This window comes from Thermobia domestica, chromosome 12 (assembly GCF_964235325.1).
Source record: "Thermobia domestica chromosome 12, izTheDome1.hap1.1, whole genome shotgun sequence".
Taxonomy (NCBI): domain Eukaryota; kingdom Metazoa; phylum Arthropoda; class Insecta; order Zygentoma; family Lepismatidae; genus Thermobia; species Thermobia domestica.
Window position 1 is genome coordinate 81,054,704 of NC_137465.1, and position 24,506 is coordinate 81,079,209.

At 36.2% G+C, this 24,506-nt stretch overlaps 2 protein-coding genes across 4 annotated transcripts in view; both read left to right on the forward strand.

Moving 5' to 3' along the window:
* LOC145666534 (zwei Ig domain protein zig-8-like) overlaps nt 1–24,506 on the forward strand; it is a 721,413-nt gene that overhangs the window by 158,059 nt on the left and 538,848 nt on the right. The window lies entirely within an intron of this gene.
* On the forward strand, nt 2,747–22,808 carry LOC145666535 (uncharacterized). The gene is made up of 3 exons (XM_081733842.1): nt 2,747–2,975; nt 19,272–19,466; nt 21,675–22,808. Exons 1-3 carry the CDS (start codon nt 2,963–2,965, stop codon nt 21,770–21,772), a joined length of 306 nt encoding a protein of 101 aa, XP_081589968.1. The 5' UTR covers nt 2,747–2,962; the 3' UTR covers nt 21,773–22,808.

The window sequence follows — 24,506 nt, forward strand, 5'->3', positions numbered from 1 at the left end:
AACTTTATATTGTTCTATTTACATTTGTGATAATTATTATACGTTTATTGACAACTAGTAAATCGAGTTCCATTGAAATTCTAATGGACTTTTCATTTTGAGAAATCAAGTGCTTTGCGGCACGGGTTAACGTTCATGAATTTTTGTGAAATTTTATATATGATGTTTTTATTACTAAAGGAAAACAAATAGGGGGTGCGGCGGAAGAAATTCGAAAATTTATTTTTTTTCCCATATACCTAAGGACCACCCTAATAACCTATTCGTCTCAGAACGCGGAGGCCCGGGTTCGATTCCCGGCGGGAGCTCATGTGGTTCGGATTCCACGTTAATCAGTAGGTCCACGTCTCATATAGCCTCGCTGCTGAACGGGACGTTAAACTCAAAATCAACCCAACTCGTCTCAGAACGCCTGAAATGTTATGCAACCAACCTTACTTATAGATCGAGGGATTGCATAAGAAACAGTCAAACTTCAAGATTTCAGGAAACACTGAATTACTATTAGAATACAATCCCGAGCATGCACTAAACTGTTTACGTTGCATAAACAGTTACATGATACTACAAATATAACAAAATATAATGATAAAATAAATCACCAAGAAGCCAGGCTCGATTAGGTGTTCCTGGAATGGTGGCTCAGTGGTTGAGCATTCACATCTGATGGATGGGGTCCCTGGTTCGATCCCAGCTCTCGCCAAATGAACTCTGTGGGGAGGTTCTCGGCACTCCCGTTTCCTCCCACTTTATTCATTCCACCATTTCATTTATTTCTCATCATCACAATCTCCTTTAGCCTAGCCGGCATAACTATAGGACGTAAAACTCAAAGATTTCATTTTCATTGTTTTGTTTTCGTATTGCTAGTAATAGCAGTAGTGGTATTCGCTGTCGTATTAGTATAGTAATGAGTAGTAGCAGTAGTGGTAATAGTAATAGTAGTAGCAGTGGCAGCAATAGTGGAATTAGCATTATCATTCTTAATCGTAATAGTAATAGTAGTATTAGCAGTAGTAGTTGTAGTATTAGTATCACATACAGTGTAGCACTTTTACATATCTTCTCTGTTACTCGTAATGCACTAATGAGTATAGTATAAGACTTTTACGTCCATGAGCTGTATTATTGTATAATAAACATGGCTGGACAGAGCAAGCACAGATAACAAATAGATAGACAGAATACGGATATAGAAAACAAACCTTCGGTAACATTTCACACGATTTTCCCATTCGAGAAGGACATAGACATTGCAATATTATGACGACACATTTCTCATTTTCCATTGCATATTGAAGGATTGACGTGACTTATCATCTTGGTTGTTCTCAGGCCGGTTACGCCCGGCCCGTTTAGAGCCCGGCTCGTTTGTGCCCGGCCAGTTTAGGGTCCGGCCCGGTTAGAGCCCGGCCCGCTTTCTGCCCGGCTCGAGATTCGGGCCGCGCCGAGCCGGGCACAGAATACAGATCCATCCGGGTCAGGTCGGGCACAGAATACAGATCCATTCGGGCCGGGCCGGGCACAAACAGGCCTGGGTTTGGAGGGATCTGTTTCAAATGTCGAGGGGTTGGGCGCCCCGACCTCATTACAGATGTCGGACGTCATAGGCTGGGCAGATTGGTAAAACAGGGCAAGCAGCGAACTGTGCCAGAATTAACATCAGACTTTATTACTGGGCAAAGTACAAGCGTGTCTGAACACACAGTGCACCGAACACCCCTAACGATGGGCCACCGAAGCCCATGTCCCATCCATGTACGAATGTTAACACCACGACATTGCAACTACGACTGAAATGAACACATGACCATCGTCACTAAACCTAGGCACGGTGGCAAAGCGCTGCATTGTCTGATGAATCCCGATACCTTCTTCATCATGACGATGGGAGGATGCGAATTAATCGTGTTCCAAGGGAACAGCTCGTTGACACCTATAGTGCGGGACGAAGACAAGCTGGCGGCGGCTTAATTATGCTCCGGTTAACATTCACGTAGCACCCATGTGTCTAGTGGAATTCGAGTAAGGCACCATAACCCCGAGGCGTATCGCACACTGCTTGCAGAATACGTACACCCCTTCATAACGACCATGTTTCCCAACGGTAGTGGCATTTTTTGAAAGGATAATGTACCATATCACAAGGCCAGGATTGTGATGGAGTGGTTCGAGAAACACAGGGACAAGTTCCAAGTGATGTGTTGGCCGCCCAACTCGCCGGATCTGAAGCCAATCGAACACATCTAGGATGTGATTGAACGTGACGTCAGAGCACATCGCCCCCTCCCCAGAATTTAGGGAATTAGGTGACCTGTGTGTACGCATATGGTGCCTACTCTCTCGAATGACCTTTCAAGGATCATTAATGTTCTGGCTGATGTGTGCGTATAATTTAACTCTTATATTTTGTCTCGACTCGAATTTAGAGACGTATCGTCTCGAATTTGAGTCCAGTTGAGACAGAAACTGTCGAGTCGAGACAGAAACATATTTTCGAGTCGAGACAACATTTCCTCTAGATGAGTCGAGACAGGCTTAAATCTCGACTCGACTCGACTCGTGCGCATTCCTAACGACGATGGTTATTCGTATTATTACCCTCCACTGGACTGGTGTTCTTAACCGCCTCTTTTTTGGCATGCATGATGTGTAGGGATACCAGCGGAAATATAGTACGTGAATTCGCTACTCCCGTAGAGACATTAATATAACATATATATGTTCTACAAATTTTAATTTATGTACATTATCCACAATTAAAGTGTGTTTTCATAGAGTGTTACTTCCATCATCCGAGTGGCAAAGTTTTTCTTTGCATGTAAACCTTTATTCTCAGCGGAAGGATATGCCAGAGGCGCCTTTGTTCTTACTGACCCGGATGTGAAGGTTAGCGTCAGTGCTGCAAGACAAGAAGATGTTGTAATAAAGCAGTGTTTGTGAAGTATTCATTGAAAAGAAAATGAAGACTTTCTGTAAGTATACTTTATAAAGCTTTTTACTTTAATAATTTGGATTCTCCTATAATAATGTTTATACTATATATGCAGGAACTTACAAGTTATCAAATTTGCTTTATAAAAATATGTTGTGAAAGCTTGACCATCCTGCATGAGAAGATTTCATTTTTCTTCATTACAAATGACGAGCGTAATTTTTTTAAGAAGGTTAAAAATGTAAGGCATTTTCATTGCAAACCCTGACCGGCAAGTTCTTACTTTGGTCGTTTCATTCATTTTATTCAATTCTACGGTTCAGTAATTTGAATCTTTTGGTTTCCGGGTAAGGGTTCGGCTCTTAGGTATAGCCTAGAAAGAGTTGAGCGATTGGAACAAAACTTGCAAAATTCATAGCGCTTTAGTCTACAATAAAAACGAGAAAAAAATAACATTTTCCACTTGCACATGCAAGGGGGAAAGGAGCCATGATCCTTAAAAATTGTTCAAATGAGAGAAACAAATTTTGGGTTAGTTTTACAACGCCCGCTCCAGCAGGTATACTCACTGAGAAAAGAGAAATTACACACTAATAATTTTATGAAAATGGATCAATACTTACTTAACCTTAAGCTAACTTGTTCCTAATCCCTACCCTACTTATTTATATCTTACTCTACTCCACCCTACCCTACTTCACTATACTTTTTAAAAGGGCCCTACTTATCAATGCGCAGCTGGAGCATGTCTTGTAAAGTTAACTACAAATTTTATTATGTGGAACATCCTCAGAACAGAAATAATTTTGATTTTTATTATCTTATTTGGAAGGAGCAGAGGGGCATATTCCCCTATAAATCCTATGATTAAGCTCTTGAGCCATTGAAACGAAACTTGCAGGATTTATAGCGTTTCAGCCTACAACATAAATGCAAAAAAAAAAAAATGACATTTTCCATTCGTACATACCAAGGGGGAACGGAGCATGACCCTGGAGAGATGTGCAAATATGATAAAACTTACAAATTTTACTCTCGGTAACATCCTGAGGGGAAGGTTCTAGAACACAGGCCCCCCATAGAGATTAGTAGCTAGGTTGGTTAATTTCTGCACCAAAGTGTAATATTTAATTCAGAGCCGTAGTGCCGAGCGAGCGTTAGCGAGTGAAGGCGGGTTAGAGCCCCGCAGGGCACGTGGTTTTCTGTCTTAATTACAGCTAAATGGGGTGAGGGACCTGTGTTCTAGAACCTTGCCCGTCCTGAGAACAGAAATAATTTTTGAGCTTTTGTTCCTATTTGGAGAGAGCACAGGAGGCATAATTCCCATGAGTTCTATCGTCTAGCCTAGAAAGAGTTGAACAATTAGAACGAAACATATAACACTTATAGCTCTTTAGCCTACAAAACAACGCGAAGAAAAAAAACTTCATGTTAACACACAAACGGCGGGTTGGGGGCATGAGATAAGACACGCAAACTAAAGTTTGTCAGCTTTATCCAATTTGGATAATTTTTTAGGGTCATGCCCCTCGTCTATCCCTTGTATGTGAAAATGAAAAGTGTTACTTTTTAAAGTTTTTATTGTAGGTTGGAGGGGTATCAAGCCTGCAAGTTTCGTTCCAATCGCTCAACTCCTTCTAGGCTAAACCCAAGAGCCCATTCATATGATTTATTGGGGAATATACACTCTTCTCTCCCTTCAAATGAGAACAAATAAAAATTATTTTAGTTCTCCGGATGTTACACAGATTAAAATTTTAAGTTTTTTCCCATTGGGACAGTTTTTAGGCTCGTGCCCCCTGTCCTCCCTTTGAATGTTGAAATGGTAATGTTATGTTTTCGTATTTTTAGAGTAAGCTGAAGGCCTATGAATCCTGCAAGTTTCGTTCCAATCATTTAACTCCTCCTAGGCTAGACCCAAGAGCTGAACCATAGGATTATATGGGGTTATATGCCCTCTCTGCTCTCTCCAAATAGAAATAGAACAATGAAATTATTTCTGTTCTCAGGACGTTACACAGATTAAAATTTGTTAATTTTGTCCGATTTGGACAATATTCAGGGTCCTGCTCCTCCGTCCTCCCCTTTTAATGTGCAAATGTTTTTTCTCGTTTTTATTGTAGGCTGAAGTGCTATGAAACCTGCAGGTTTCGTTGCAATCGTTCAACTCTTCTAGACTTGGCTCGCCGAAAGGTAGGATTTATGGGCGAATATGCTCCTTCTGCTTCCTCCAAATATTAATAGAATAAATTGTAAAAAATATTTCTGTTCTCAGGACCTTACACAGATTAAAAGTTAATTGTTGCTTTTACCTTTGAGCGTGGAGTGGAAATGTGGTCGATATGATTTGACGTCATGTGCTGATACCGTTCTTCAATCTTCTACATGTGGTCTTGTTTATGATTTGACCTCGTGAACTGTGCTTCGTTGTTGCAGGTGTATTTCGCGCGTGTTGGTTTGTATTCTGTGTTTAGCTGTCCGCCTGGTTATTGCCCTTTTTTTCCAAAAGAACAACTTTGTTACATTTTAGAAGGAATTGACTGGGGCGGTTTTCCTTTTGGAAAACTGTTACTGTCAGATAAGAATCCTCTTTATTCTTTAGCACTTGCCCCTGTTCTGCAACAGAAATTGAGGAGGGGAAGAACGATACAAAGGGACAACTGTATTGTGTTGAATTGCATTATTTTTTAAATAACTATTTTCATAAACATAATATAGACTGTTAAAAGTACCGATGAATTGAACACGTAATATGTAAATAGACACAATAATAATATGAAAAAGGGTTTTAGGAAACTTTCTTTGGAATGTAATTTTTGTAGTGTATTTAGATTTGTTTACTTATATTTCTTGGCATTATTGGAATATATGGTCTTAAGCCCGCCATATATGAGGGATGACAACCTTCGGTGATCACACTTTTCGTAGAACGTGGAATGAGGGCAACGATAGAGCATCTATATATTAAGTACCATCCCAGTATTCGTGTAGTGTAAATGAGGAGAACCCAGGAAAACCTCACTCATGATAGTTGAACTGAAACTCAGGATGGTTATTACGTCTTTGCGACGGAGTGCCCCAGCGGAAATCGAACTCGGACTGCTCGCACCAAAGTCGAGGGAATTAGCGACTACGCTATGCAGGACCACGTAGTGCATATAGAGCCATTCAATTTTCTGCATGATAATCTAACTCACTCAATTTTTGTTTTTCTTTTCAAAGTATGTGTTTCTTTGATTGAAGTTCAACATTCCTTTCAACACAGAGAGATGTAATGTTGAACCTGAGGGCCTGTTCATCACCTTATTCATCACCGAAAGTCTGTCTTGCTTTATCTGATGGGCAATACTACAAACATGGAGTTAATCGGGACTCGAACCACACGAAATCTTATCGGAAATGAAACTGTTTTGTTTTAAACACTAAAAATTGAAATTATATTAAAACATTGCATATATCACCGAGCGAGCGTAGGTGAATGGTAAGCACGGGCGTCGCAATCGGGAGGTCTGGGGTTCAAATTCAAAGACTAACCATCTTGATTGTGGTTTTTCTATGGTCTCCTCAGTCTCAATAGATGAATGCTTTAATGATATCTTAATATATATATAGGAGCTGGCCGACTTTCTTCCAAATTTTCCTACATGGTCCTTCAGTTGTTCATTCTAGCGTTTTCACTTTACCTTCCTCATAATGCAGCATGATAAAAATGATACAATATTGTAGCTATGTAATGAGTCCAATGCTTCTTCCTTGCAAGACGGTGTAAGTTTTCAAAATAAACATTAGCTAATTAAAAAGATAATAAGTTTCTTACTTGCATTTGAACCATGAATAAGTGATGTGAACTATATCTCGAATTTTATCAGTGAGCATTTTAGATACAAAATGAAATGGACTCCTTAAGTTTAATGTCCCATATTTATGCCTGTTAGGCTTGGGGAGACGGGTGAATTAGGCAAGTGAATAATGATGGAAAAATTACTGCAATGAGAAAGTGTGAGAAAACGGGAGTACCCCGTGAAAATCTATGTGTGGTGTCGACGTGATGCGTTGTTGCCATTGCTAAACTTATATTAACACGTTGGCTACCAACGTCCCATATATGGGACACAGCGGATTTTACGAGGGACCGATTCATAGACATAAACCGCCACTATAGACGGGTCATAAGAAAATTACCTTACTCACAGACCATCTGCTAGAACGAGCCCGAGCGTCTCACATATGGGACGCTGGTCCTTGGTGAAATCCAATCCGTCCCAAATATATTTTTTGTCGGTAGCGAACGTGTTAACGATGGATACATTATGTAATAATAATAATAATAATAATAATAATAATAATAATAATAATAATAATAATAATAATAATAATAATAATAATAATATCACTAACATAATCATTAAAGCAATCCAATATAGTAGCATGGGCAGAGGCGGTTCAAGGACGAACTTTCTGGGGGTGGGAGATGGCAACGAAAGATTGTATTTTTTTTCTCATCGGGCTTTTGCAGAACTGGTGCCTATACGTTTGGGGGCGCAACAACTTAATACGTTTAGTTCGTACAAACGTTATCGTTATGGAAGTTATACGATATTTACAATATGCTATATTTAAGAGTAAAATAAGCACATATCTTGAAACTATTGACTGATTTCTTTTTATGTCCTTTAATCTAAGGGAGATATAAGATTAAGGCAAGTGAACGATGGAAGAATTGATGATATGTAAATGTGGGAGAACAAATTTATTTCGAAAAAACCTACGGACACGAAGTTGTTCACACAAACTAACTTAACCACGGATCGAACCAGGAACTCCATGCACCAAAGGCAAACGATCTATCACTGAGCCGCCGTGCCCTTCTATATACAAATGGAAACGAAGAGAGAATATTGTAAGTAAAAGATCATGCGTAGCAAAACATTAGGTTCTCCCGTGGAAACATGTAGAGTTTACTGCGTTTATTTTTACTTAACTCTTCTCTTTAACATTCAAAATGGTTATATGTGCAGCTCACGGGCTTCAATGTGGCTCGCGCTGCTATTCCCGCTGAGACTCACGCTTACTTGGACTCGGAATGACATTCTGCAATAAGGATCGGACTCACTAGCCTCATTGGAGCTCGCGCTCACTAATCTTTTCGGGCACGAGCTTATTTGTCCTCAGGCTCCTAGGCACAGCGATACTCGTGCTTAGTGATGTCTGTAGCGCTTGTACTCATATGAGCTCTGATTCATGTTCTTCATTGAGGCTCACGATTATTGGACCTGGGGCTCACATCTTCCAATCAAGCTCGCGTTCACTTGGGCTCCGGCTCAGATCCTTCCATCAGGCTCGCACTTACTAGGCTCCTTGAAGTTCGTGCTCTCTAATTTCTTTCGGGCACAAGTTCAATTAGGCTTAGGTTCTCTAATCTCAAGTGGACTCGTGGTCACTCGCGCGGGCTTACTTTCATCGACTGGACTTGAACTCAGTACCATCAATAGGACTTGAGCTCAGTGACAGCAGTGAGGCTTACTCTCATATGGACTTGGGTATATTCCTTTTAATGAGACTTGCGTCCTATTCTCGTTGAAGCTCGCACTTACTCGGGCTCGATCTCACATTCTACAATAATCTAATTGGAGATCACGCTCACTAATCTCCGGGTCGTGCTCACAACATTCAGTGGCGCTCGGGCTCACTACTCTCAATTGGATCCGTGCTCACTCGCGCTCTACCTCATTTCCTTCTACTGGACCAGAGCTCACAATCATCAACGGACCTTGAGCTCATTGACGTCAGTAGGGCTTACTCTCATTTGGGCTTGGATCTATTGCCTTCGTGGGACTCGCGCTCATTATTCTTGTTCATGCTCACGTTTACTCAAACCCTGGGTCACATCGTTTAATGAGAGTTGCAGTTAATAGCCTCCTGTCACAAGTGCTCACTAATGTTGTTCGGGCACATGCTCATTTAGACTCAGCCTTACTACTTCTCAGTGGGGATCGCCCTCATTAATCTCAATTGCTTTCCTGCTTGAGCTCACTGCCTTCAGTGAGGCTTGCTGAGGCTTGCACTCAGTTGGACTTATACTCAATTTCGTTCGGATCTCCCATCGTTATCTTCAGTTTAGCTCGGGCTCACACTATTTAGTATTCATTAATTTTATTTGTTCTCGTGCTCATTCAGGCTCGAGCTCCGTACCATCAAATGGGATTATACTTTAGCTCACTTTCCTCAACTGAGGTGGGGTTCACTAGCCTCAAGGCGACTCGCGCTCATTACACTTCATGGGATTTGCGCTCTCTATCCTTAGTTATACTTGCTCTCTCTCTGGCTCGCGCGCAATAAATTCGTTCGTACTTTGAATCATTACTTTTAATGAAACTCGACACATTACTTTCTCTGAAACACGCTCACTCCGGCTCCGCTCACTAACTTCAATTGGTTTCGTGATCAGGCTCACTTAGATTGTTTGCTTTTAGATAATTTCCAAGAATTAACACATATTATATTACAGTTTCTAACTTTAACTTACGGATAATTGATTATAACTTGAACCAACAAAGATGGCGTGGCGAAGCTGAGATGTATGGCTTCATGAATTTTCAGCATGGGCACATCCTCTATTTTATAACTTCCTTGGTAGACAGTTTTTCTTTTTTCCTTCATGGCTTTATCAGGGAGTAACGCAGCATAAATCTCATAGTTGATTTTTCAAGTTCGTAATTTTTCAACTCATCTGAAGTTATTTTCATTCCCTACCCCCCAGATACTTGTGAAGGTAATCAACAAGAGAGTTCTTTTTAACTGTGAATATGTATATAAGCTGTAAATGTACTTCAAACATTATTGGCTGTGATAGTAAATAGTAGAGGAGCAAGAACTGTAAAAATTAAGTAGGAGATTTGTGCTGTTTTACTACGTAATGAATCCTCACGAATAGGGTTTGGCTCCTGGGTCTAGCCTAGAAAATATTGAACGATTGAAATGAAATGTGCAGAAGTGATAACTCTTCGGCCTACAATTAAATCGCAAGAAACAAATAACATTTTCCATTTGCACACACCAATGGGGGACGGGGGAATATCCATAAAAGTTGTCCAAATATGATAAAACGTACACATTTTAATCTCCGTAACGTCCTGAAAACAGAAATAATTTTAAATGTTTTGTTCCTATTTGAAGGGAGTACAGGAGGCATAATCCCAATCAATCCTACATTACATGTATACACGAAGGGAGACGGCAAGCATAACCCTCACCAATTGTCCAAATGGGATAGTAGCATGTCAACCTCACTACGAGCCCACTTTTCCCCTCCACCCCTAACTGCCTAAAATTATGAATCCACCACTGGCCATTACACTTTAACACAGAAGGATAGCACAAAGTGAGATTGGGTAGGCGCATAGGCTTTTATGACATTTAAAATCATAAAAACTTACAATCTAAAACTACATCTCTTCTAACTTATGGCAGGGTATTTATCCCATTCTTTAAAACACATCTCTTATCATCCACACAACTTAAAGCTAACTTATTAACTTCTATACTGTACCAATCGTGCTTATAACTTCTGATCAAATTCATCTTTCTATAATATTCTTTTTGGTTGAACAAGCAGTCTTTATAATCGTTAAATGACAGTTCTTTACTTACAACATTTTTCTTAACTCCTTTTGCTTTCTTACAACATTTATCTTTTTCGAACCTGATTGAATACATTTTTGATCTTAAACCAACAAATTATTCTATGATTGTTCCTTTAAGTTCATCTTTCATCTTACCAAGTATTTTCTTATTGACTTGTGGTATCTTATATCTGTTATCTTTAGAGTAATCACTCGTGTCGAAGTAATCAATATAATTTTCCATGTCCTCATACACATCTTCTGTTTGAATATGGTATATATAGCTATCAGTCTCTGTATAACATACTTCTATTTTGTCTTAGTATTTTGGTTTCATCACATTATAATGGAAATCGTACATTAAATATTTCGACAAATCTAAAATTGACATACCCACATAAATCGGTTTGTTAAATTGCAGTTTAATCTTGTTCATGTGAACTGCTACTAAATTTTCCGTAAAAACTGTAGTACTCTTACAATTTGGTTTTGCTACAAGCTTCTCGTATTTTTTCTCATCACTTACAAGTTTAATATTAACTCTCTTTCTAATATTCTATACTGAATTATTCATGAGCTTATAGAAGTCTTTTTCAAAATCATTTGTTGCTTTCGTTCTCATTTGTGTGTTTAAATCAATATATTTTTTTAACCAATCTGATTGTTCGAACTCTATTACTCGATGTATCTTCTTAAGTTTCAATCCAAGTGAAAGACATTCTTTTAGGTTTCGATAGTGAATTACATATTTCTCTTTGTCATATAGGGTTGTTAATAGATTTGATTGTTTTGAACCAGGCGGACATATGTTTTGAGGAGCTAGTGGATAGTCTTTGTGATAGTTATGTAATTCTTTTGGATATTCAAGATCAACTTCTAATATGTAACCAGTATCAGAATTATCAGTTATACTTGTAAAATCTATTTCTCTATTATTTTTACTGGCTCATTTGACGAACAGTCTTGCTCATGTTTATTTAAAGCGTCTCGGGAGTAAAAGTATAAGAAACATCTATCACATAAATATTTTCGAGCTCTCCATTTAGTTATTTGACTACTTACTAATCTACTTAGGTCTTTAATCCAACAATAATGTGTTTTAACTTGGTCTTCATTTTGTTATTTTATATATAATAAATTGACATGATTTTCTTTCTTGTTTTGTGTGTGATGTAGTATATAGATTGAATAGTCTTTATCATACGCATATACATTTATAGAACTATTAAGTAACTTTTCAGCTTTTGGGATGTCACTTAGTTTTACAGGGTAATTGATGTCTTTTAATTTTTTTTCTAAGTCTATAATAATATGCTTGTACTTCAGTGATCGTTGTGGATGTTTTTCTACAGGTTGTAATGCAGAAGCAATTGAATATAAGAAACACTTTTAATCTTTGTTCTTTACATTTATGACTGCTTGTTTATTTTTAATTTTATCAGGTAAATCTATATATGTCGATCCTCTATATGGTGTATATTTGACGATTGCTAGTTGTAAAAGTTAATGTTTATAAGAGCCCAGCCAGAACCTCTAGCTTGGAACTCATCCATTCTTGTTCTTAATCTTTGTTTCATCTTAGTTATTTCTTCTTTTAGATTACTTGATTGATATATTTCTTGGTTTTCAGTGTTAAAATAGAAGTTTTGAGTTTCTTCGCTTTCTTATATGTACAACTTATATAAAGATTAGCTTTCAATGAACTATGTTTACTTAAGCTAATTTGTAATCTGTTTAATATAACTTTAGATGTTGCAGTAATATATTGTTCGAGTGGATCATGTTCTTTGTAATCTGTTTTGAATCTCCATGTTTCTAATCTTGATTTCATTGTCGTTTCTTTGAGCTTTACATTGATTGGTACTGTTTCAGCTTGGATTCTTGGTTCTTCAAATATCTCTTGTTTAAATGGGAATATATTTCTAATCTGTCTTCTGCTCTGTTCGTCGTCATGTTGTTTAAGAAGGTTTATTAGTTCTGCTTTTCGTAATCGCGGATATCTTTTGATTTCCTTCTCTTTACACTGCCGTCTTAACTCTACTACATTAAATTTACTATAATTACTCATCTTTTATTATATAGAAAATCTTTATTATCACTCTTCAATTTTTTCTTTCACCAGCTTATTTCTAATCATTTTTGTACTATTTTTATTTTCATGTGTCCTAATACAACACTTAACATTGTACACTCCTGCCATTGTCTACATATTACGCGTTGTATTAGAACATGGCTTTCATGAGAATAACCCATCAAAGTTACATATACACATTTTAAATCTTAATCATTTTTGTAAACTTACTCATCGTCATAATCATCACTACCATATTCATATTCATCATCACTACTCAAATAAGATGTTTTTTGTTGTATTATTAATAATTCTTTTTCCTGTAACATTATTTGCTTCTCTATTAACAGAGCTTGCTTGTCTAATAGTGTTGCTAAGAGTTTAAGATCATGATGAATTAGTTTAAGTCTATCATGTAATAAATCAAAATGTTTCTCCATATTTATTATATAGAAAATCTTTGATCACTACGAATTAAGTTTTTACATAGGATTAGATATTAACTGATCATATAAACAATCAATTTCTTTAACCAAATCTTCTGATAAGGATGTCCAAAACTCATTACCCTTGCCTTTACGAATATCTAGTTCGTGCTGCATTAGGTTGAATAGCTTAATACTGTTAGGATCTCTAAACTTTTCGTATATTATTACATGATTCGGATATTTTTCTTCTGCTTCATTAAGAGGCTTATATAGGCTTCTCTTTTGACATCTGGTTGCGTAATAAGGGAAAGGATTATTAGGTTTGTTCTTCTTATATATGATTAGACAATTATCTTTTGAATTATCGTCTGTATATGGTACTGCTATTTCCTTTAAGCTCTCGTTTTGAATTCTCAATCTCTCCATTGTTTGTTCTATCTCTTCTACTCTTCTTTGCAACTCTTCTTGATCTTCTTGAATTTAATATCATAGCATTTGTCATAGACGTCTTGTGATATCCAAATGGCAATAGAAAGAAATATTTTTTTGTATACATATGTTCCTGAAATAACCGAGGTCGATTCTTTGTCTCCTCCTTTTACTAGATATGTGGAAAAGCAACTCCCAGAATTCCAGGAGTTGAATTTCTCATCATAATACCTTATTAGTTCTTTTGATTGTTTATTTTCTAACCAGTGATCGAATCTCTTACCACCATCTTGATACAACTTAGTAGCATTAAAATATCCTGTACTCTTATCTATAATCAGTTTAAAATCACCAAAAATACCGTACCAATAATTGTCTTTAATCTGTTCGTAGCAAGTATCATTTAAACTAAGAGAACTATCCATAGTACTCATATTTATTATATAGACAATCATTATTTTTAACTTATTTTCTCCACTATCTGTAAGTTTTATTTCGTAAGTTGTTTTAATGCAGTTCCTATAATTAGAGGAGTTGAGTTTTTCGTTTTAATAATTGATACGTTTTCTAACCAGTGATCATAGCATTTGTCATAGAAGTCTTGTGATATCCATAAAGGAATAGCGAGAAATATCTTTTTATACATATATGTTCCTGAGATTAGATTGTTTATTTCGTTACCAACTAGTTTTACTGTGTAAGATGAGTTTCTGAAGTGGCCGGAATCCTGGGAACTTCGAAGTTTGTTGTAGTAATCTAATAACTCTTTTGAATGTTTATTTTCTAACCAGTGATCAATCCTTTTACCACCTCTTTGACACAACTTAGTAGCATTAAAATATCCTATACTCTTATCTATAATCAGTTTAAAATCACCAAAAGTATTGTACCAATAATTATCTTTAATCTGTTCGTAGCAAATATCGTTTAAACTAAGAGAACTATCAATAGTACTCATATTTATTATATAGCAAATCATTATTTTTAACTGTATTTTCTCGATATCTGCAAGTTTTATTTCGTAAGTTGCTTTTTTGATAATTTCTACACTTGGAATTCTAGCTCTGGAAATGTATGCTATGAGTTTTTATGAATCTTTATTTTTTAACCAGTGGTCAATATTTTTAGAGCGATTCACAGAATTCTGGGAATCGGTTTTCTCATCATAATACCTTATTAGCTCTTTTGATTGTTTATTTTCTAACCATTTATAAAATTTCTACGCCCGGATTTCTGGCACTGGAAATATAGAAGAGTTGAGTTTTTCGTTGTAATTGATACGTTCGTCCCTTTTGGTTCTATATAATATGTTAAATTTAGCTTTCTACAATTAGAGGAAGCTAATTTTTCATTGTAGTATTCCAATAATTCTTTTGGTTCTTTATTTTTTCAGCCAGTTATCAAACCTCTTACCACCACTTGCACATAACTTCGACGATTCAATCCCCAGCGTTTGTCTGGATCACAATCTGTTTCTTTAGATAGATTTTACCCGTCGTTTTAACGGGTAAAAATTTAAACATCCATGGTGAAGAGTAACGAATTGTTCTCCTTATCTCATTCAAACTAACCTTTTATCGTTATTATTCCATAAAAGACAACATTTACATTACAACATTACTTTTATCTACCCAACTGTTATGTGAATCATCAAATCCTAGCCATTTAACATATACCTTGTCGCCCTTCTTTCTCAAAATCTTTTCCACCAAGTATTCATCTTTGTGTTTCGGCTTTAATAGTTCTGGCTCGTAAAATCTACCTATACGAAATGAGAATCTTCTTAAACAAAAACATATCATACTTAATCATTCTAAACAACCGGAGGAACGAAAAGGACCGCCTTTACACATAAACATAACAACCGGAGGAACGAAAAGGACCGCCCTTACACATAAACATAACAACCGGAGGAACGAAAAGGACCACCCTTACACATATTATTTATTGTATAGAAAATTTAAAATTTATCATTACCTAATACTATACTTTTAACATTATCGTCATCATCACTTGATTCGTTTTCACCTTCATCTTCTGTTTCTATATACATTATTAGCAATAATAATTTACCTTCTTTCAATTCAGTATCTTTGGATGATCTAATTGTTAACTGATCATACATATTAAAGTATGTTTATTAAGACTTGATTCTATGTGCATTAACCTACCTCTATAAAGAAATTTGTAGGCAGCAGCTAAATTATATACAAAAAAGGCTGGTTTCCCAAGATCATCTTCTGCCAATCGACATGGAAATTCAACAATTTCTTTTCGTGTAAGTAAATTAAGCTCTTCTTTCGCTGATTCAAGCTGTTCTAATATTACAACATCTTGTTTATCGATAGCATTAGATACATTAACCAATCTTGTGCTCTTAAAATCAACCCAGGATTTGTAATTTGACGTAAAAACTTCTCTAAATTCTTCTTTTATACTTTTAATGTTACCAAAAATATCCATATTTATTATATAGCAAACGTCTTTAGGAAAGTTCTCTTTCTATGTACACTACAACAAATAATAATTGTCCTTCTTCCATAGCTGAACTTTTATTTGGTTTAATTGTAATTATACCATTCTTGTTAAAGCTAAAAGGTAAATTTTCAATCAAAGTATCATCCATATATATCTCTAGAAAGTATTTATCCAAACTTAATTCCATGTGCATTATTTTTCCATTATAGAGAAACCTATAACCATTAGAAAGATTGAATATTCTAAAGATTGGGTCTTTAACATTCTTAGTTCTCAATCGATATAACAGAGGTATGGTTTCTTTCTGTATAATCAATTTAGTAGTATCCATCCTTTTGAAAATCTTTTTGAAAATCTTTTGAAAATCCAATCTTTTGAAAATCTTCTTTCTTTATGTATGTGTCTTCTAACATTTCTAATACATCTTCAAATCGTTTTCTATCGTTCTCTAATTGAGCTTCTATTGACCTAAGTTGACTTACGCTAACAACATTATTTAAATTCTCCAACAATTTTAATTTTTCTTCACTTATATTAACATCACCTTTTCTATCCGCAACATTACCAAACATATCCATGCTCATTTTATTATAAAGAAAATGTCCATCCTAATTTTTCAAAACATTTCTTTAACATCTCTATTTGTTTAAGTGAGTGTTTAAAATCAATATCAACATGAACATCATGCCTTTTCAGCACATAGTACAATACACATTTTAAGTTAATAAACAATACTCTTTTCGGATACAGTTCTATAAAGGTCTCGTGTAAGTTTTCGAACTCGTTTATAAGTGTTTCTTCCATATGTTGTAATTTTAATGGTTTTTGATCGGTAATGTGGTAGTGTATTAAATAGACATCATCATAATATTTTGTGTATTTGTTTTTCTTTGTACTTCTAGAACATCTTTTGTTGATATTAAATCTTTTGGTATATCTCTAGATTCATCATTTAACACTTTGAGCACATCTTCGGAAATAATTCTATCCTGTATCGCTTGTAAACGAGATAACTGTAACTTAAATCTTTTCGTAGTATCATACCATGGTTTTCTTGCACAACCAGCTTTCATTTCTTCATTAGTAAACCCAACCACTCTCTAAAAGAACAATCATTACAAATGTAGCTATACATACTTTTTGTTAATGACTTACTACCACAATTACTGCATTCTAATGGTCTAAAGCTATAATTTGACAACAACTCTTTTAAGGTGATTATTGGACGTAACTTTTCCAACTCTTCATTCGTGTACAAAGATATAGGTATTAGCGTTCTCCATAAATCAATAACATTATATACGTTGTTTCTATCTTTTAAGTCTATCTCACTAACACACTCAAAATACTGATAAAAATTATATCTATCTAGAGCACCTAGTTCATCTCCATGCTTCTCAAAATAATCTAAAAATCTATTGTGTATACCTTCCATATTTATCTCAAACAAAACTTTTATGGATACAAACCATAAAAGCACGTAAACGTAATCATATTTAATCATTTTTAATCATATACATAACGTCACTAAAAGAATACCCTTGATTTAAAAGATTTAAAACCTTAACACAAAGATGACCACATATAACTGAATTAAAGTCTTGTATTCGTTCGTCATTGTAAAATAAGCTTTTGGTACCAAGATATTGTACTAGTTGTTTAGGAGGAACACCGGCATAAGAATCGAACACGTACTTCTCGTTGTTATCTTTCCAATAGCATATCCAATGAGTACCCATGTTTTCTGATTTATCGAAGTTAACTATACCACACTCATTTATATAGGGTTTTTGTGGAAGTTCGTCACTCATAAATACACCTCTAAATCGTTTTATCTTTAAATCTTTAACCAACCTCTCTATATCAAAGTTGGTAAATGGTTTTAGTTTTTTGACTTCTTTGGTTTACCTGCTCCTTGTTTTTCTTCTATAGCCATATTGTGCCTTTTTTGTTCTTCAAGTTCTTGTTTATTTTTCTTAGCATCAAGTACAGTTTTAGTAATCGCTGCTGCACCACCTGCTAATGAACCAACTGGTCCTAAAGCTGCTAGAATGGCTGGAATTGTAAAGATAAAACCACCCATATGCTCTTTCTTAATCTTTTTCATTTGTGCAGTAGTTAGTTAAATCCATTCCTTTACCTTCTTTAATTTTCTTGGATTTATCGTTAAGTTGTTTCTTTGTTAATACATGATCGATATGTATTTGCTATTTACTGTCAAAATCTCAACTATACCAGCTAATTAAGGAAAAAGTGAAAAAATGTTTTTTACAATTTTCACCTTATGCTGACGCTTCTCAGTTGGGCGGAAGTTCTAGTTTATTTAAAAGTAATTTATTCACTATTCACTCTTAAAGTATCAATTTGATCTTAGTGACAGAAATAGAAAACATTAGCTTTTTGTAGTTTGTACTCCAATGCTATAAATCCATTCTTACATTATCTTCTACTTCTGCTGATAGCATGAGATGAATTTAATATATATCTATCCCCTTGAAAGTGTAATAACTATAACCAGTCGTTCTTTCAGAAAAAGTGTTTTCGGAGGGCGCACTTAGTATTCCCGGGGCACTGTTGGTACCATTCTATTTATTATTATATTATAGATATATTCTTTTGGTCTCCTCCATGGGGCATTCTCAGAGCTCCGGGGGGTAGTGTTCCCTCCAAAAAAAAAAAGCATGTGTGGAAGAAACACTTAGTATAACCCTTTCAGGCTTTACGGTAACTTTTGTTACCATGGCTTAGTATCGTCTTAGACCGCTTATTTAGGTTCTATAAAAGGTATTTAAGCCGTTTTTTTAAATATTAGTGAAGTCAAGGATGAACCAAAGAACACCCCAGATGCGTTTGGGAACTGGATGGTCAACTTGGCGGCGCCAAGTGGGACCGGAGGCGCGTGACATTGTTTCTTAAGGCAAATATCAAATATTTTTCACGCTTTCAGTTTTCATGATATCAGATGCAAACTTTGCCTACGAATTGTGTGTACCTTTGGATATTTATCAATTGTTTAGAGATCCCTACGTGCTGTATTTCCTGTTGTTACATTAAGTTTTTCGACCTTTCATTTCACATGTACTGTCTCTTTCTTTCACACGTTTGGTTCACAATTGAGTTATACATTATCTGTACTTCCATATTTCCAATATCTCTAGTTATCGTAAACATACAATTAACATAGATTCAGTTTGCTTATTTTGGAAGTGTCATCTTACGATAATGATAGTTTTTTAAGGTTCAGTTGTTATTCATGTAAATTTGTGCCTCTCTTCATTACTTAACACATGCTTTTTCTATCTTTCAAGACGCGGTGTGTGGCTACTTTGGGGACAACAGATGCTCAGAATTTGAGATCCGAGACACCAGCCTCAGATGGCTTAAAGGAAGCAATGATCGTTTAGGTACAAGAGAAAAACGGCGTGAGAGGTGTAAGGAACAATCTCCATATATAAATAATAGACTTCATGAACATGGATACATATCCATCTTTATATATGTAGGTTCGTACACAACATAATAAGTAATGTAAATAATGTAACACGGATATTTCCACAAGACACTCGGTAACAGTAATGCAAAAGTATACCAAAATTCTTTGGAAAAGAAAACTATTTCGTAATATTAGGTTTTTGTTGTTAGTTGTGTCTCCCTGTAATGGTCCACTGTAATATTTAAACACTTTCTAATATAAATATTATAATAAAAAAAAGATAATTGATTTTACTCCATAAAGGATTGCATGAAGCAAAATATAGCCTCATAAAACACTGCATACACTAGAAGGCAGGAAAGGTAACACTACAGAAAGGAAAAGGTTGCAACATATAATAAGTAATTAATTGTATCTTATATAATTACCTTTTGCTTTCTGTGATTCTTATAAGTACTATTCATGTTTATTTTAGCTGCGACCTTGTATACAATGTACATTATGAAATATGAAATGAAATCTTTAAGTTTTACGTCCCATGGTTATGCCGGCTAGGCTAAAGGAGAGATGAGACATGACTGAGATGGTGGAATGAAGAAAGTGGGAGGAAACTGGAGAACCCCGAGAAAACCCACGAGCACGATGTTTGTCCACCACAAAGTCCACACAGCGCGAGCTGGGATCGAAAGAAGGACCTCAATCACCGAAGGTGAACACTCTACCACTGAGCCACCGCGCCCCCCAATGTACATTATGGATGCTACCTTTTCTTCATACACAATTATTACAAGAATGGAAAAAAGTTCTTCCCATGTTGGGAAACAGTAATTAAACTAGTGTTAGTGAAGTAAAAGTTTCCTGCTTTCCTCCTACAAATAAATCAATGTAATGGGAAAACTCGGAGTGAAAGGTAGACAAGTTACTGTTTTGTGAAAATCCTTGTTTCTTTAAATAGCACATTGCTTGTATGTTGGCAATTGTTGTACAAATTCATTTTGTGTGTTCTCATGTATGCCACACATAGAAGTAAGTAGTATCGCGCTAGGAAGCAGGCAATATAATAGACATATTTTAAATGCTTGAAAACCTCTCCGCTGTAAAATTACATTCTATGGCATGTCTACTTGTTACCTCGAGCATTTCATGTGCAGGGTGTCTCAAAAGTTCCCTGACATAGGGTAACGGCTATTACCAGACTTACAACAAAATGCAAGAGGGAAAACCATCTCCAATTATGATCTTTTCAATCTAAAGTGGAGGATTTTTTTTTTTACATCAGATGAGCCGGCTGGGCTGTACTCTTTATGCGTTCAATGTTAAATGAAAATGCAACGGTGCCATTTACCTGGACCCACACAATGAGTGAATGAACTTATTGTTTGAAACGGGGGTTGGCCATCGACATGTTAGCGTAAAAAGGAGTAACTTCGTTCATTTATATAAGTGGCGACGTTGCAGTTTTATTTAAAGTTGGGCGCATAAACAGTGCACAGCCCAAACGGCTTGTCCGATTTAAAACAAACCCTTCACTTTAGATTGAAAACATCATATTTGGAGATGGCTTTTCCTCTTACATTTCGTTGTAACTCTGATAATAAGTTACCCTATATTAGGGGACTTTTGAGACACATGTATATATATATATATATATATATATGTTTCTCCATGGAGCCACAATGGCTCAGTGGTAGAGCGTTCACCTGTGGTACATAGGGTCCCTGGTTCAATCCCAGCTGGCACCAAGTAAATTTCGTAGTGGACAAACACGTGTGTGGGGGTTTTCTCGTACTTTCTTCATTCCACCGTTTCATTTATTTCTAATCACTATTACTGTTTCCTTTAGCCTACACGGTATAACGTGGACGTAAAACGGAAAGATTTTATTTCATTTCATTTTTGTTTCTCCATTTTACTTTAATAATTAATGTATGCATTTTGTTCTTTCTTCTATACATACGTACATATGGTCAATTGAAGTTTTTATTAGGCTCTTTGGTCCCTAAGTTCTTCACTATGAATGTGCTTCATTCGTAATTTCGCTGACAGTTACAGATTGATTAGAGTGAGCGAGACGAATTTTAAAGGACATGATTTTCCTATTGCCCTGGTATTCCAGGCTTATGCGTTCATATGTGTGCATACTTTTCACGTTTCTAACCTGGGGCATGTGAATGTATGTAGGTATGTGTGTCTCAGTATGTATTTCTTCGTGCAGGTACTTTCTCCTCCATGTGGTACGTCGATAGGTAACTAATTAAGCTGTTCTTTTTGATTGCAGCTGCCACTCTTGCCAGGTTAGCGTTTAATTCGACAGCATCTGCCTCAGGAGATGACACTAAAGGAGGTTTTTCATATCCAAACCCCATACAACAATAGGAGCGGAAGGATGAAGTGGACGGTGAAGAAGGAGGAAAATTCATTTCACGGAGATAACGGTTTTAACGCCACTTCTTGGTAAAAGTGTTTTTTTTTTGTTTTTTTTTATTTAAAGGACATTAAACAAGTCAATCTTTTACAGAAGTCACATCTGTGATTTCAGTGAGAAGGAAACGCAGCAACAAAAGTTTTTATTTATTTGGGCACAAATAATAGTTTATATATATATTCCTGAGGCGAGTGAAAGTTGATAATGCCGTCATGTTGGTATGTTTAATTGAAGAAGAGTTCTTACAAACTTCTTACATAGATAGTGAAGTGGAATTATATAGAGTGTGAAAATATAACGTTAACTTTTAGTGATATATATGGGCTTTTCGTAGTGTTGTATGTGAAAGGTAATTGTTTCCACTCGCCAAAATAAACTGCTAAGTATGGTGAAAATATCAAAGTTAGCGTTGCACTTCCTTTCGTGTTTTTTCTTAGTTCTTATTGGTGCAAAATGTTAAATTGTTTGGTGTTCATGCTTTATCTGGTTCCCTCTTTTCCCTCTGTTGGTGGGACTGTTCTACAACCAAAGAAGTAATTAAATACCGTATTTTCGCTTATTCTTATATTTCTGTTCCATTTCAATTTTTTCTTTAAGTTTCGTAATCGTGATACAGATAGGCAGGGGACATTAACGTCTCACTGCTTGTACCTTTGTGTAAATGTATGAATATTTCATTTTGCACATTGATATTTCATGTTGTCTATTTTTTCATACTTTTTACATTAAAAGTAAAAAAGGTTTGCAAAAAAGATGAATTGTATTTTCCTTTCTTTATACTTGTACATTTCATTCTTATCCAACATTATTTTCCTTTGTATACAGGAATGGAGAAAAGCATTCTGATTCATTTGTATGTACAGTCATGTTCAAAAGTATAATCATTGTCTTATAAACACACATGCAGATCGTGGTGACTTTAATTTAATTTGGGACTGTTTCACTTGCACTTTGCAATATTATTCATGGCTTTTGGCACACACTTTTGAAGACGATTGTACATATTTATGTGCCTTTTGTCTTCCTACGCTGCTTTTGTTTCCGACTTGCCTTTTCTTTGACAACACAGAAAAAGAGGCTGTAAACAGCAGTCTTCCCGACTCAAAATATATTCTCCGCAAGTAGTCCTTTCTACCTCTTGCCATCGTTCACCTAATAGGTAGGCCACTTGATCTTCCCTTCTCTCTCCGAGAGAAAGAAGGGGAGATCAAGTGGATTACTTTTAAGCTGAACGGTGGCAAGAGGTAGAAAGGACTACTTGCGGAGGATATATTTATAGTCGGGAAGGCTATTATTTACAGCCTTTCTTTGGTTGGCAAGCAGAAGGGACGATGACGGCAAGCGGCGATAATACCAGTGAATCGAGAGTGATCCAACGGTGGGCTTGAGTTGGCAGACCGTAGGGAGGACGGCGGCAAGGAGCGGCGAAATCAGAAGATCAAGGGTGATCTAACGGTGATTTTGAGGTGGCAGACAGTAGGGAAGACTGCGGCACGCGGGGGCGTCATCGGCAGATATCGGTAGTTTTGACTATAGTTTTCCAAATACTTTTCGTTTGTTGAGAAGCCCGCTGGGATATGGTTGGGAAGACCGCTAATTCCCGGCGGCACCGACCATGAAAAGGAGCCTTAGTTTTTCGATGGCAAAGGGTTAGAAAAACCGTCGGCACTGCCGCTACGTAGTGCCTTTGCCGACGCAATTCTGGAAAGGGTTGGGGAGTCGTTGGGAAATGGGAGGCCCCCTGCTAATTGTTGCCTTTTTTCGAGTCGGTTTCGAGAAGCAGAAAGTATATCTCGAAGACTCTCTGCCGCCCCGAGTCTCTGCCGACTCCGTACCGCAGGGACAGTATGCATGCTGGTGGCCCGACTCTTTGCCATCGAGTAATTCCCCATGGGGTAGCTTTAATGGTCATAAATTTGGGAACGGGGTCTTTACAATATAATATTTCATACTAAGCCTCCATTCATACCAAGCGTGTCAAGTTCTACAGTCATAACGACTTAGGTAAGATCGTTTGAGTTTAATGAAATGCGTCTTAGTGAAATTTCTTAATATCACTAAATCAAAACCCAAATTTGATGGATAATAACTCTGGAATCGTAGACTGCAAATCATAATATTTAATGAATTTAATATGTACATCGAGGTCTACAACCATACTAATTTTAGTCGTGACTTTTTAAAGCTATCCTTGTATGAAGTCCAAACCCAAATTTGATGGTCAATAAATTCGCAACAAAAGATCTTCACATCACAACATTACATGGTTATAAATCTTGTCCAAGTCTATCGCTATGTCAATTTTGGCCTAGATCGAATGAATTTCATCGATCGCTTTGGATATATACTATCCTTTTAATTTTTAAAAAGAAAAATCAAAGATGAATTATGATATTTTTAAAGAAAAAACAAATGAAGGATGGTGATATTTTAAAAGAAGAAGTAAATGAAACCGAAAACGAAAGGAACAAACGAACAGTATTTGGATTATTTCCAAAAGCGGAGAACAAAAAATTATCGAGACACGAAGAGCATGCAAAACTGAAAAACTTTTCGCGAAACGAAAAATTATCGAAAAGCAAAAAATCATCAAAAAACGAAAATGTTTCGAAAATTGAAGAATTTTTCGAAGACCCGGAAATTTTTCGTAAAAACAGAAAACAAAGATTGAAAGGTGAAATTTCC